We start from the raw sequence: 15,939 nt of genomic DNA on the forward strand, positions 1-15,939 counted from the left end.
TGTTGTGGCGATTCCGTTGTGTTGTGACGATTCCGTTGTGTTGTGGCGATTCCGTTGTGTTGTGGCAATTTCGTTGTGTTGTGGCAATTTCGTTGTGTTGTGGCGATTCCGTTGTGTTGTGGCAATTTCGTTGTGTTGTGGCGATTCCGTTGTGTTGTGGCAATTTCGTTGTGTTGTGGCGATTTCGTTTTGTTGTGGCGATTCCGTTGTGTTGTGGAGATTCCGTTGTGTTGTGGCGATTTCGTTGTGTTGTGGCGATTTCGTTGTGTTGTGGCGATTCCGTTGTGTTGTGGCAATTTCGTTGTGTTGTGGCGATTTCGTTTTGTTGTGGCGATTTTGTTGTGTTGTGATGATTTTGTTGTGTTGTGGCTCGTTTCCGTTGTGTTGTGGCGAATCCGTTGTGTTGTGACGATTCCGTTGTGTTGTGGCGATTCCGTTGTGTTGTGGCGATTTTGTTGTGTTGTGGCGATTTTGTTGTGTTGTGGCTCATTTCTGTTGTGTTGTGGCGATTCCGTTGTGTTGTGGCGATTTCGTTGTGTTGTGGCGATTTCGTTGTGTTGTGGCGATTCCGTTGTGTTGTGGCAATTTCGTTGTGTTGTGGCGATTTCGTTTTGTTGTGGCGATTCCGTTGTGTTGTGGAGATTCCGTTGTGTTGTGGCGATTTCGTTGTGTTGTGACTCGCTTCCGTTGTGTTTTGGCGATTCCGTTGTGTTGTGGCGATTTCGTTGAGTTGTGGCGATTTCGTTGTGTTGTGGTTTAATTTAGTACAGCTGCACTACTGGGCCACCGTAAAAAGATTACTTTCGATTGATTACAAGTATTTTAAAACATAATACAATCTTAATACAAGTACTTCATTTTTGGAATCTAACTACATAATACAGATTACATCTAATGAGTTACCACACAGCACTGTATGCCCATAAATCCATGTCTTCTGAAAATGTGGGTAAGGAAAAACAGCTCAAAGACTGTAAAATTTGACCTAGATCTAGATCCTCAGAGAATAGGTTTTCTTAGATAATGCAGCCTCAAGAACTCCAGATGTAGATTACATCATGTGATGGGAGATGTCTTGCTGTAATAGCTCTGACTGAGTATAAACAGAGTTTTGGCAGTAGATCTTAGATGAACTTTTGAGCAGAACTCGGGTGCGCAATCACACTCTAGGCATATAACGCTATTTTTGGACCGTCAAACGGTGACCGGCACAAAGGTGAGGTGATAACTTAATGAGCCAAAGGGAAGACGTAGAAAGCCGGGTTACGTGGATTTGTGAAGACAGCGCCAGGCTTGATTTGGAAATCATTATGTCCAAGAGGGACTGGTAACAACTAATTAATCACATTGGATGAGGCTTGTACAGTGTGTTCGGAAGAAAAACACAAGTTTAGTACATTACAGATCCATTACAAAACCTAGTGGTGTCTGCTGCCTAACTTTGACTTGAGATAAAATGACTATCCCAAGTCCTTTCTCAAAGTCACAACAGATCTTATCCCTGAAATATTTCTGTAGGCACCCGTAGAAACTTAGAAGGTAGCATAACTCTGAATACCTTTCGAATGTTTTTAAACGGGCTTTAGAAATGTGCTTTGATCACATTTCTGCTTTATGGTTAACAATATGGGGAAAACACCCATTTGAAATATGGTGGAGTTATGATGGACCAGATCCATTTGAAGCACTGGATTTATGGAGACCACACTGTCTGTTCTGAAACACTAACTTTTATGGAATTTACTTTTCCTCCTGCAATTCCAGAAGAACCTGGATGAACTACGGCTGACTTCTCTTGCAGGGAAGGGTGCAGAACTCTTCCTTGTGTGGTTATCTGCGGTGGATGTGTTTTTGCACTATATTCCAGTATGTTTCCAGTGCCAAGAATAAATTCCGGTAATGGGGCTTGAGACGAACTGGCAACATTTAATAAGCTTCTGTGTTTACTGTCTTGAAAAGGAGCCATAAATCACACAATACCAGATCCCGAGAATCTGCCAGCACTTTATTTTTTTTCATTAGGGAAAAATAAAGTTCATCAAATTGTTGCCAAATTTATTTAGTAGACGAAATGTCAACAATTAAAATCGCATTAGCCTATTAAAATGCATGTAATTGCTTATAAGAGAAGGAATGTATGGATAACGAGACAAGCATTAAGACCCTTTTATGGAATGGATTGATTTTTTGTGTAGATTGACTTTGACTTTTCTGCTGACTAAATCATTACATAATTACACCAATGCAATCTGATTTATAGCACTTTGCGAACTGACAATAGCTTAGCTCACTATGTTTTGACATAATACACTCAAAAATAGTTATGGAAATACCGTCAAACCCCTATGTCAAAAGGTTTTGAGACTCCATGTCTTACCTTTCCCGCAGGCTCCTCTCTGGATGAAGATGATAGGCGGTTGCTGGAGTTTTTGCGCCCGGTTACTGACTCTCTTGAGCTCGCAGATGTCCCTGTAGGACACCCCATCACTCCCGCAAACGGGCTCAGTGCTCTTACACACGCACACGCCGGTCTTTCCTCTCCTCCTCACGGTGGCCGTTGGTCCGACTCCCTCGGACACAGTGCACTCCAAACCCTCTCCACACTCCGGGTCTCCCAATTTCCCTGTACCGCCGCAGGGCTCACCCTCGCCTGCCGCGCACACTGGGCAGCAGTCGCACTGGTCCAGGATGTCTCCGGCCAGACAGTCGGCCGGTATGGGCGGACACAGACTCTTATCACAGCGCTCCGGACAGCCGATCACATAACGCTTAGAGATACGCGCATCGCACAGCAACGGCACAAGAATAACAGACACGTATACAACCCACATATGCATTTTAATTTTAACCTCTAATAAGCCTTTCAAGTAAAATCTCTTCAAAGTAACTACGTTGCGGAACAAGTCACAGGACAAATAAAATGGTGCACGTAAACTTGATAGAGTTTGTCGTAATGTCAAATGCCCGTTATCTTGCGCTTCAATGACAGACTTTATAACGCTTCGGGAGTATAAACAGCAACGCCGATTGGTTGGGCGTGTATGACGTCAACTATGTGGGTGGGGCGGGTCGCAATGGTAAACAAAGAGGCCACGCCTCAAGCATGTGTCTAAATATTGTGGTAACAAATCATGCACACCTGTTGAGTGATATGCAGTCTTATAAAATGTCAAAGCCACTTTATGAAACTTCCAAGAAGAGGGTTTTCTTTCTTTTTCAGTGAGTTATATAGTTATATAAAATAAGAGTTAGGTGTTAGGCTACTTATATTTTTCAATGAATAACATTATATTGAATTATAATTAGCTATATGCTATTGTATTTATAGACTAAGGATGATAGGGAAGAATGGGTAACATAATAGCTAATATAACAAAGTTTGTAAAATAATGCTTAAAAAGTTTTCCATGTCTTTATCATTGCAAATAAATACTTGCTTTTATGTGTTATGGGGTCCCTTGCAAAAGTAAAGTCCATGGGATCAATGTTTAGAATCTTTTGCGTTTTATAATAAAGGTTGAATGGTTGAGCTATACTCTCAAAGTAATTTTGATTAAAAGTTGGTGCACATTGCACACTCTTATTATTGATAGAGGTGGACAGTCACTCAGTAGATTTACTTAAGTACTGTACTTAAGTACACTTTTGAGTATCTGTACTTTACTTTTTCTGGAAACTTATGACTTTTAGGAGAGACCGGCGATGGTTGTAACATTTTTGACCTTTCTGTCTATATCTTAGAGTAGTTTTAAGCCTTCCTAAAAGTGTCTTCTATTAAATGAGATAACTATTGTCTTTGCAACACAAACAGAAAATGCATGGTTTAGTTTCAAACACGAGGTGTGAAATGTTACAATTAAACCCCATAGTTTGGGTTAGTTGTAACATACCCTGGGGTGAGATGTAACATTATCCATCGGGGTGAAATGTAACATAATGAAATAAGGATTATGGGGGAAAAAATATTTTGAAAGCTTTTTATTCAAAACTAACTTTTCAATATAACTGATGTGTGTGTCACTCTCAGTCTCAGTGTTTTTGTCACTCTCAGTCATAGTAATTGACCATATCAAATTGAACTTGAACACAAGCATTGTGTGTGTTAGCATGCTTATTGCTGTCAGTCATAGCATTAGCCATAGTAAAATAAAACTCGAAGTTTACTCAAAGTTGCCTTATTCATTTCAATACATTTAAAGTATCCCCCCTCTGTATGGATGGAAAATTGTTATATTAGGGCCAGGACAGAACTTGAAAACAGGACATGTCCCGGGAAAACAGTACGTTTGGTCACCCTAGTGTGTGTGTGACTCTGTTACAACTAATCCAGAGTCTTGCTGTTACAACTAACCCAGAGTAATGTAGCCATGAACTAGCCTACCTTACACCTAACAGCTAAAACATTAGCACTAACAACTTGGATTACAAATATCTACACAGACACACAATAAACATAATTTAAATTTAATGTATTTAACTACAAAACAGAAATTTCTGTAACAAAAATTAAAAAAGTAAAAAAAGTTACTTTCTTACGTCAAAATATTTTTTTTACTCTAACATCTACTATGTCTGCCACAGAGCTCTACTTTATCACATATGGAATAAGGACTAAACTGAGCATGTGCGAAGTGAAATCGATGATTTGTAACTAGTTCCTGATTGGAGTTGTTACAACTGAACTGTGTTACAACCATCCCCTACATTTGAAAGACAAATATCATACTTTTTACTCCCACTACATTTCTATCAAGGTCCTCAAAGTCAAAAGATGTTTCTGCTCAGCTTTGAAAGTCAGTGGATGATTTTTTCTTCTTTAAAAGGTGTTTGGGTTTTTGCAGAAAGCCTTTCAGAAATTACTCTTGTAGGGTCATGTGAAGTTCAATGATTTCCAAGCATTTTTTGAACTCTGATTTATAGTTTATAGCAAAATAAAAGAAGACGGATATCAAAATAATAATAATAATAATAATAATAATTTTCTTGAGTATTCAAATCAACAAAGTTGATTATGTCTTAAGTGAACGTAAACAGGGAGAATATCAGATGTGTATCAGTGTATTGGATCTGTGCATTCTGCCTTAAAGTGACAGCAGCTTTGTGAAGGGCTTTGTAACTTATATTTAACTGTATACTTGGTAACACTTTACTTGAAGGGGTGTGCATAAGACTGACATGACACCTTCATAATCATAACATGACATGTGTCATGAATATAAAGGAGTTTTTATGCATGTTTATGACAACTGTCATTAAGTGTCATTCGCTTAATTATGTCATTTTTAATGCAATGATGACATTTCAGAGTTGTCTTTGTTATGACAACTTGACATAAACCAATACATCATAACCTGTCAGTGTCTTTGTCATGACAAATTGACATTACCAAGACAACATAACCTGTCATAAACATGACATAACAGATTATCAAATTTAAGAAACTTACTTAGCTTATAAACTGTAAAAAAGTATTTAGAAATAAAGTTACCTGGTTGCCTTAAAATTTTGAGTTCATTGAAATTAAAATTTTGAGTTAATACAATGAACATTTTTTGAGATTCGACAGCCTTTTGTAAGATTTTGTAAGCATATTGGGTAATTATGTGTGTGTTATTTCTGATGATGCAGTGAAACATGCCAAATTGTGCTATTTTCATGATTTATCACATATTTTATGTGGTAAAAACTCAAAATTTTAAGGCAACCAGGTTACTTACTTTTTTAAGTTAAACCAACAAAAACCACCAAATTTTTTACAGTGTAGGGTTAACCTTAAACTGTTATGTGGTTTGTTTTGATGTTGACTGAGGCCATTATAATGTCATACATTTTTTTCTGTGGCACAAGTTTAATTTGTCATTAAAATGTAATTAGGTGTTAATACGCTGTCAAATTATTTTTTAATAACAGCATCATTAATATTTTTCAGTTCATAATGTTTTATTTTTTAAGTTTCCTCCACCAGCTTCAACAGAAGGTTAGATAATAGACAATTTCAAATGTCTTAAAAATATGAAAAGGAGTTTGAGAAATAAAATCACTCATTTAATTTTTAAGACCTGCCCTCTCACCGAACTGATTTTTAAAAACACAAGGCATGAATTTATACACAGGTGACCAGCACCAATTAACGCAAAAAGGGGAAAACACGTACACAAATAATGGCCATTACACAAAATAAACATATATATATGTTACCTGGTATTGTAACATATATATATATATAGTGAAAATAACGTTGTTGTGAATTGTTTTTACTTACTGCAAACTAAATTGACATTAAACACCTAAACAAACTAACCTGACTGAGGCTCTGTCAACAACGGTTACAGCGTAACACATAACCAGTGGTGCCACCATAGACATCATCATATAGGTGTATATGTCTATGCCACTCTATCATTTTGAGTTATATTAATAGTTTTTAATGACTCTGTACGATTTCCTCTATGATGCCATATTTCAGGTCAAGCTAAATATTCATGACACTAGTATAAAATAATTTGACAGAGTATTGACACTTAATGACATGTTAATGACAAATTCAACTTGTACCACTGTAGTTTAGGTCAAGAAATATATTCATGACAATGTTATGAAATAATTTGACACAGTATTGACACTTAATGACATGTTAATGACAAATTCAACTTGTACCACTGTAGTTTAGGTCAAGAAATATATTCATGATAATGTTATAAAATAATTTGACACCTTATTGACACTTAATGACATGTTAATGCCCCCCCCCCCCCCATCATCTGTCCAATTACATATTATTGTTATTGCCATTATCATTATTATTTCAATGCCCCCTAGTGGTATTTATGTTCTGCTCAGGAAAAATATTATAGGTGGGGCTATTTTTTTTTGCAGGGGGGTCTGGGGGTTTCTCCCCCAAGAATTTTTTTTTATTTCATAAATGTGATTTCCTGCATTATGATGCGTTTGAGGCCATTTCCCTTGCCTATACCAATAAAAGAACTCAAACCAGTCAATATCAATAGTCTAATAAAAAAAGACAATATTAATTTAACTGCCATCAACATTTTATGATCGTCCGTTTGTTATACCTTTCCGACAACGTTAAGTCTCACCCGACAACCGCGACAATCTCCTTCTAGTGCCGCTCATGCAGGCTCAGCCAGGGCGGTTAAAAGGAATTTGGGGGCCCACAGCAAAATGGACATGGCTAACTTTCTACAGATAAATGGGTAATGATTAAAAAATGTTTGTAAAACTTTAAGAAACCATTTTTAAAACATCTATAAACATTACATAGATAGAAAGACCAAATATTCCTAACACTTTGTTAAGGGTTACTAGTTGGTTTGTAAACTGTCTATAAACATTATCTGGATGGTTATTCTAAAGTTGCAACAGATGACTATAATACCTTGTTAAATAGTTAATAAACAGTAACAGTAAAACATGTGGGTTGTCCTGAAACTGTACTTCAAAATGCAACAGTGTAAAAATTGCCACACAGAATAAAGTAACTGTTCAAGATCCATTGGTAACTTATAAAAATAATATCATATTTGCATAAACTATTACTACCATACATCCCGACAATAGCACATTAAGATAAGCTATGAAAAAAAATCATGTTCCTCTGCTTCTTTCTGGTTAAATAATGTTTATAATAATAGTTAATGCTATATTAACTATTCCAGGTTATTTATGCATAGCATAAAAATAGTTAGTATAGGCCTAGAATGCTATGCCACTTTCATCAAAACTTATTACAAAGCTATAGCAATTTTATGTCATTAAATACGATAAACAGTTATTCTGGAACAGATCTGCGTCTTCCTTATCCCGTTAGAAAACATCCGTCCGTTCGAAAAAAAAGTTGCACTAACTGTTACCATAGACTGTAAAAAAATATGGACGTAGTGTCCGTGACGTCACACATAGGATTCCGATAAGCCGTTCTGAAGCGTAAAGTAGAGACGAGCTAGGCGTTGCCATCTTGTGAGCGAGTCATCGCGTGTCACTCCCGGATAACAGAAAATGGGCAAAAAGGCGGGATGTGCGCGGAGCGGAGGAGACGCAATGACTATAGACGGCAGATAAATGGCTATCCACCTGTAACCACGCCCTTACTTATGCAGAACTTTAAGGCTTTATATAACGTAAACGAATGAGTTATAAAAAAAAAATCACCCCCTCACAGTCGTCATGAAGATCAAAATTAGCCTTATAAGCTAAAACCACAATTTGTACCAGACTGTAAACATGTTTTTTTCTGCTTTAAAGTTGAGAATTTTAACATGGGGCTCAATGAGATTCTGCTCCTTCTGGAGCCGCTCTAGTGGCCAGTTGAGGAATTGCAGTTTACATTACTTCCGTATTGGCTTCAAGAGAGATCGCGGGAGGTTGCCGCTTGTTCGTTACAAGCAGCATTTGCCATCAGGCAGATAGGCCTAACGTTAGCTAACATAAACATATTTTTGCTAGCCTATCTGCTGCAAAATTACACCATTTTTGTACAAATAGAGCTATTTTATATAGTGTAATTTATCACTTACCACTATCTTGTTTTTTCTCTTTTTTCTTTTCTGGCTTCCTAAAGCATAATTCCGCTTCATGATTGCCGAAGAGGTTTTGTATTTTGCCGGCAGCAGAGCTCGCGTGGTTGGGTGGCTGCTGTCAGCGACGACTGAGAGGGCCCCTTTGAGGGGGATTCCGATAACAGTGTCATTGCACTTTACTGCATTGGCTATCAAAGGGGCGCTCAAGCAGTTTGTCCTTGCATGTTATTCTTAACCTGTCGTTGTCTTGAGGTCCCAGGCCAGCTCGGGGCCCCAAGCAATTGCTTGACTTTCACTTTCGAACGGGTACCCGAATATGGAAGTGAATGAGGCTTTGCGAATTTTTTTTTTTTGTATCTAGGCCTACGTGAAATTCTGCATCCATTGTACGATTTTTTTATTAATTTTTTTTCCACCTCGGAAGGGCAACATGAGTCGAGAAAGGCATATGGGCAGTTGCCCGGGCAACCTGAGCAACCCCCCTGTGCACGTCCCTGCATATGATGATGGTATTAAACATCTGCTCAAACTGAATCCTTCCAAGCTCCAAAAGGTAACGAAAAAGGATTTATTTTATTCTTCTGTAAGTGTTACTCTAACATCAGGAGTTTTATATATTATCACGACAGAGGTCTATCCATGTTAAATATAGATCCGGGACGCTAACCCGAATATGTAAGAATGTTTGGCGAAACGGTCATGCATTTAAGGGTTAATAAGTTTGCTTTTAAATTCGTTATCTGATGCTATAAAAATGGGGGTGTGACATCATGATTCTCTGAGTAAAGTTTTTTCGTGATTTTCAGGAGGAGATTGGAGCTTTAACTTTAATTTCTACATTTTCACAACGGTTTATTTCACACCAACATAATGAAATGTTTCTGCAACTAACAGATACTGCAGGAGTGTGGATGGGGTTTTGATAGCGGCTCCTGCACTCTACTGCTCAGACTCCAGTCCCATTTACATTTACGCATTTGGCAGACGCTTTTATCCTAAGCGACTTACATTGCATTCAAGGCACACATTTTTACATTGTTATTTCTTGCTTTCCCTGGGAATCGAACCCATGACCTTGGCGACCACGCTCTACTGGTTGAGCTACAGGAAAGAGATGACTACTGCGCAGAATCGGGAGATGTCAGCGCCAAATTCAGACTGGCAAATTCACTTCTCTCCAATAGAAGATAGTGAAAGGGCGTCTGTTATATTTTTAACAAGTAATCTTTTGTTTACTGTAAAAAACAACAACATTTTACTCTGTTTTTTTTCTTTCTTTTTAATCTTACACCTTTCAAAATTCTCAGTTTAGGCCGCGACACACTAGACGATTTTCAAATCAATTTATAAAACTGAGGGAGACCACAGACATAAGGGCAGTTTCAACTGATTTTAGCATTACGATCCTCTAAATGCACATAGAAGTTTCGCCAGGACCGCGAGACCACACACCTGTCGATTGTAACGTTTTCACAGTGAGATGAGATCTCACAGAGACTCGCCAGGAATAGAAAAACAACTGTAGGGCAAACAACGTCATCAGCACGTTCTCCTGGCGTGAGTTTTGTTTTACGGAAAGAAGAAAAAGGAGGAAAAAAAGAATATGGGTGATCTTCTTTCTCAATACTCCACTTTTGTGGCATGTTGTGGCTGCCAAGTTTCAACATCTGGTTGGTAAAGCTTGATCGCTCTCATTGGGCATCAGCGGCAGCCCAATCAAGACTCGTAAATAAGATACGACTATCTGGTAAAGATATATTTTTGTTATACAAAAATGAGAGTTTTGAGCAGAATTTTGTGGTTAACTTAATAATTATGTTATGTATGGAAAATACCATATACACAAACAGAAATGGACAAATAATAAACCTAACATTATACTATTTAATTAAAACTGAACTTAAACATTATATTGAGGCCCTAAATGCAAAAAAATAAAAAAGCGAAAAGAATGTATATAATTTTTGAAGCAATTTTTTTTTCAAAATGCTTTCCTCTATAAAGTTTCTTTTTAGTTTTTATTTTATTTTCCTTTCTGTTGTTTCCTTTGATGCTATTATGAATGTAATTATGTAGTGTAAATAATAATACACTGTGATCCTCTGTATGTATATACCATACCAATATACCATTACCAATTTGTCTCATAAACACACAATTGCAGCCGCCAGAGAAAAGCTAATGTTAAGCAGTCAAAAAAATAAAAAATAAAAATAATAATTAATTTGGGGAAAATTGCTTCACATACCTATGTCATTTGTTATTACACAGAGGCATTTTTTGGCCCTCATATCTTACATTTTGGGGCCACATTTATATGTTTATGGATTTCGTACCTTGCTGGATAATTGCACACAACATTCTAGAATTGTGGTGGTGAGATTACATGGAAAAGCAGCAGTCACATTTTCTTTGCAAAATATAGTGATAATGCCTAAACATCCACTTTAACATAATAATAAGCAATGTCAGACACTTCCAGTTATTACAGCTGTGCAAAAGAAGATTATTATCCCGATCGATGTTGCAAACAGTTAGTGTATTTTTTAATATTACTGGTTTGGCACATTTGACCATTTACTGTACTTTGTTATTATTCTTGTTATTATACCTCTAGCAGCGAATGAAGTCTTACACATTCACAGGAAATAGCTTACTTCTGCGTTGAAAAATAAGGATAATTTGGTTCGAAACTCAGCAGTATTAATACTGATGTGTAATACAAGACAATCCACTTGTAAAAAAATATTGGCTCTTTATAATCTTTCTTGCCCATCTTTCTCCTCGGTGGCATCTTTCCTGTGAAAGCCTGTGTTTGTTGAAGTTACTGTTACCAGCGCCACCTCACCAAGGGTGTATTTTAAAGGGAGATTGGGTGGGATTGATACGATGATATCATAGATTGTATCGATTCCAGAAGCACACTTTTCACGGAACATTACAGCACAGGACACACATCTAATTAGTGATAATGCTTTGTGAAGAAATGCCATTACATAATAAAACAGCATTCTGTATGTAGTTCAGTCTGTAATGTATGGCCTGTATTATAATGTTGACTTATGTTTTGCAAAGTGATAAAGTCAGTCATATTTACAGCATCTTGGATATGGCTGAGGTCCCACATGTAGGTTCATCGGATTTTAAAGCTGCTTTATCACCAGGTGAAATCAAACGGCAACATCCCGCAGTTTCTCTTGAAGCCAATACGAAAGTAACTTAAACTGCAATCCCTCGACTGGCCACTAGGGACGGCTCCAGAAGGGAGCAGAATCTCATCGAGCCCCATGTTAAAATTCCCATCTTTACAGCAGAATAAAACATGTTTACAGCCTGGAACAAATTGTGGTTTTGGTTTATATGTGTCACATGCCTGTCCTGTCTTGTGTGCACATTTGGGTTTTGTCAGTAAGGCCATTTGTGCTTCTGTCATTGTCTGATCCCTCCCCCCTTGTTACCTAATTAGTGTTTGATTTCTCCCACCTGTGTTCCCTCGGTCTCTGCCTCATTTGTTCCCTTTTATAAGCTCCTGGTGTTTGTCAGTCTTTGTCAGATCGTTGCTATGTCTACGTCTCCCGTTCCCTGTGATTTCCCAGTTGGTATGTTTTAGGTTATGTTTGATTATTTATTTTGCCCCCTCGTGGGTTTTGTTTTGAGTTTATGTTTTATGTTGTAAATAAATCACCTTTTCTTGCACTTAAATCCTCGGACCATTTTCCTTTGTGTTTGTGTCGTAACAATATGGCTACTTTTGGCCTTCATGACAACTGTGAGGGGGTGATTTTATTGTATAACTGTGTGGCCACTTTGATTGACTGGTGGATAGCCATTTATCTGCTGTCTGTTAGCCATTACATCACCTAAGCTCCGCCCATATCCCGCCTCTGCCTATTTTCTGTTATCTGGGCTTGACGCAGGATGATGCGTTGCCAAGATGGCGACGGCCAGCTCGTCTCTACTTTACGCTTCAAAACTGCACTCCAGAATCTATGGGTGAAATGTGAAATGGGTGAAATGTGACCATTGAGGAAATCAAAAGAACATTTGAAGTATCATTCATGTCTGTAAGTACAAATGGTACTTGAGTTGCTGGAGTTGGAGTTACTGAGCTGAGTGTGGATGCAGTATCTCTCTTGCTGTCCTTGCATGCTGAAGAAAAGTATAAATTACTTCTTTTTTTTAAAGGAAGTGTATGTAAGATTGTGGCCAAAACTGGTACTGCAATCAATTTCAAATGACTGTAGAGCGGTGTATTCCCTCTCCCCCTGGCTCGAGGTTGACAGATAGGCTGCATGATCTAGCAGGAACGTTTGTAGCTGCAGCTGTGGAAACTAGAGCAGATCTGGCAACCCGGATGCCCAAACATTACTGACTTCACGATTGGTCGATCGGTGGAGGGCGGAGCTTCAGGCCAAAGCACAACATGTCAACATCAACATCAGTTGAGGGCTGCAACAACAACTTTTAAATGACAATAACCTGGCCGGACTACTGCTGTCAGTGATATAGGTATTTGAAATTAACATGTTTCTTAATGTCTAGGGACATATCAGGGTCATTTTATGATTAACTGAAATACATTTCTCACATACAGTTCCTTTAAGTCTTACTGAACCCAAACATTTTTTGAATGGTAGTGCATTGTTTTATCACTAAAATACATTGCCTTAGTCTAACAGAGAAGCACGCAAAACACTTTGAGAAGAGAGTAAGGAAGTGGAGAAAAGCAGGTGCAGACAAAACTATAAAAAATAATAGGCTGATTTATAAACTGCAAGCTACTTCCTTTGAGCCAGCATGGAGGAAGGTGCTCACAATCTCCTTTTGTTTCTTTTTAAACAATAATTTCTCCAGGATGTATCACAGCTGCAAAGCTTATTGTGTTGATCCATTGTGTTGATCCATTCCAGAGCAGTAGTTCTTCAACACTTTTCATCATAAAGAGCTGAGCAAAAAAGTTGGCAATTTTACACGTAGCCATAGTGTAAACACACTGACTCGCATATCATGCTGTGTGCTAAACTACAGCTAAACACAGATTTGTCTGACATGCTGTTCTGCATTGCGTGTTTCTGTAACTAAGCCCATATTCCCTGCATCCATTCATCTGGCTGTTCACTTCCCACTTTATGATGTGAGTGTATCAAGCTGGGCTCATGTCAGATAGAGCACAGCATTCCGGGAAAACTGGCCTACCTCCTCCCCGAGTTTCCTGAAACAATCCCCAGGACAAGTGAGTCACTCTTTCAGAGCATTATTTCACTCAAACAACTTTCAATTCTGGCACATCATTTGGTTTTGCTATGAATCAATTAGGTCAAACGTAAAAGAGACTAGAGAAAATTGACTTTATCTCAGAATGCTGACTTTTTCCTTGCAATTGCAATTGCATTGAAATAAAAGTTTATATTTCACAATTCTGTCAAATTTTCTCAGAATTGTATAGGATATAAACTTTGTGGGTGAATTTCTGCTTCTATACCATTTGACTTTGCAAATTGATTCATTATAGTAATTGTGAGAAAAAAACGTCTAAAAATATCTCACAATTCTGGAAGAAAAAAATCAGCAATTGCAATTTTTCATGCAAAAAACGTTATATCTTGTAATTTTGACTGTATAACTCGCAATTGATTGTTTACTACATATCCCAATTCTGAAAAAAGTCAGAAATGTGAGATGTTATAGCACAATTGAGTGAAAATAAATGTCAAAACTGTGAGATAAATAGTAATTACATTAGATTTTTTTAAATTTCATGGCAAAACCAAGCTCCCACAGAAAGAGAAGCTGAATTAAAAACACATAACAATCACGTCTGTGTCTGAATATCCCCTGTGTCTGAAACCTCTGATAATAAACCTTGCACTTGCACTAATCCCTCTGTCCGCTTCTCTCAGACCAGGCTTTCCTGGCCAAACTCAGCACAGACCTTCTGGCTTCTGACTTCTGAAAAGTTACAAATTCACATAGACCTTCAGAATAATTTTAGATAAGCTATCACCAGCATATCTTAACAACTACTATATGACAAAATGCTACAACCTGCTAGCAATATGTTAGCAACATTTTAAACATAGAAATTAGATAAAACATGTAAGGATCATAACAACAATGTTAAAACATTAGCAAAGGAAACATGCTAGCGTCGTGCTAAACATGCGATGTGTCCAAGCATTCAAACATCATCACGTTATTCTGTTAAAATACGCAAACATGATGAAAATGTGCTAAAACATGTTAACAACACTGAATCATACTGACAAGTTTTTCATGTGCTAACAATGTTATAAAGGGTACAATTCTCACTATTAAAGTTGTTTATTAGCATGCATATGATATGGCTGTATATATTAGTAGCCTACTTATTAATAGGCTACTTATTAATATCATCACATATTTTTCTGCATGACCATTTTTATATATCTTAAAGGGGTGTTGAATTGAGAAATGAACTTTCCCTTGAGCTTTTGATATATAAAAGGTCATGGTAATATAAACAACATCCTGTACGTTTCAGAGCTGAAAACTTCCTGGTTAGTCAAAGAAAAGCTTTTATAGACACCAGGCCCAGGAAACAATCAATTTCAGAATGTGCCTCATCTTGACGCATAGTGTGATGAAACACCGCCTCTACAGAATAATAAGTATGCCAAATTCTGTACCTCTGCCCACCGACTCGTGGAGCTGTTCAGATCGTGCTAACCAGCAGCAATAAACATGCCGAAGATAGCAAAATATAGCACTATTCCTGTTTGTGGAAGAACACAGTCGCTGCATAAGGTTCCTTCAGATCCTAATATTAAGGAAATAAATAAATAGTGAAATAACATTCCTTTTTTGATCTGTGTTGATCACTCTCTTGACTTGACTTCATATTTGCACACGTGTGTGTGTGGTTCGTGCTTATCGGGCGGGCCAATTAATACAAAAATAATATACCAATCAATCACGGGTGGATTGATAAAGACGTTTACGAGCTCTGTGATCGAGAAAATCATTCCGGTTGCCGCTTTCAAAACAACCCCTTCCTCACGTGAACTGAACTGACAGGGAAGCTGAAGCTCATTAAATATGCAAATCTTATCCAATCCTAGCCGTGGGCGTTTACTTCCAAGTCTCCAGTGCGGCACGCCCATTAAAACCCAGCGTTCAGAAGACAGCCTCAAAACCAGTGTAGAAAATAGCCTATTACTTATTAGTTATTATGTTGTTGAATGTAAAAACCACATGAACATCATTAGTTGACCTCAGACAACAGTATACAAAAATAAAAGCCGGTTCATGACACTTTAATCCCACCCAATATCTAAAGTTAACAAATACCTTTCTAACTAATAAGCAATAATTAGGAGTTTATTGAGGCAAAAGTTGTAGTTAATAATTTGTTAATACTGAGAAT

General features: G+C 37.5%; 1 protein-coding gene across 1 annotated transcript in view; it reads right to left on the reverse strand.

The window, feature by feature from the left end:
- The window catches only part of htra1b (HtrA serine peptidase 1b), a 60,410-nt gene extending 57,433 nt beyond the window's left edge, over positions 1-2,977 (reverse strand). Inside the window, exon 1 of the mRNA XM_067429743.1 lies at positions 2,378-2,977. Within this exon, the coding sequence (XP_067285844.1) occupies positions 2,378-2,837 (460 nt within the window). The 5' untranslated portion in view covers positions 2,838-2,977. The remainder of the gene's footprint in view (positions 1-2,377) is intronic.
- Positions 2,978-15,939: the final 12,962 nt, after the last annotated feature.

This window comes from Pseudorasbora parva, chromosome 21, assembly GCF_024679245.1.
Source record: "Pseudorasbora parva isolate DD20220531a chromosome 21, ASM2467924v1, whole genome shotgun sequence".
Lineage (NCBI taxonomy): Eukaryota > Metazoa > Chordata > Actinopteri > Cypriniformes > Gobionidae > Pseudorasbora > Pseudorasbora parva.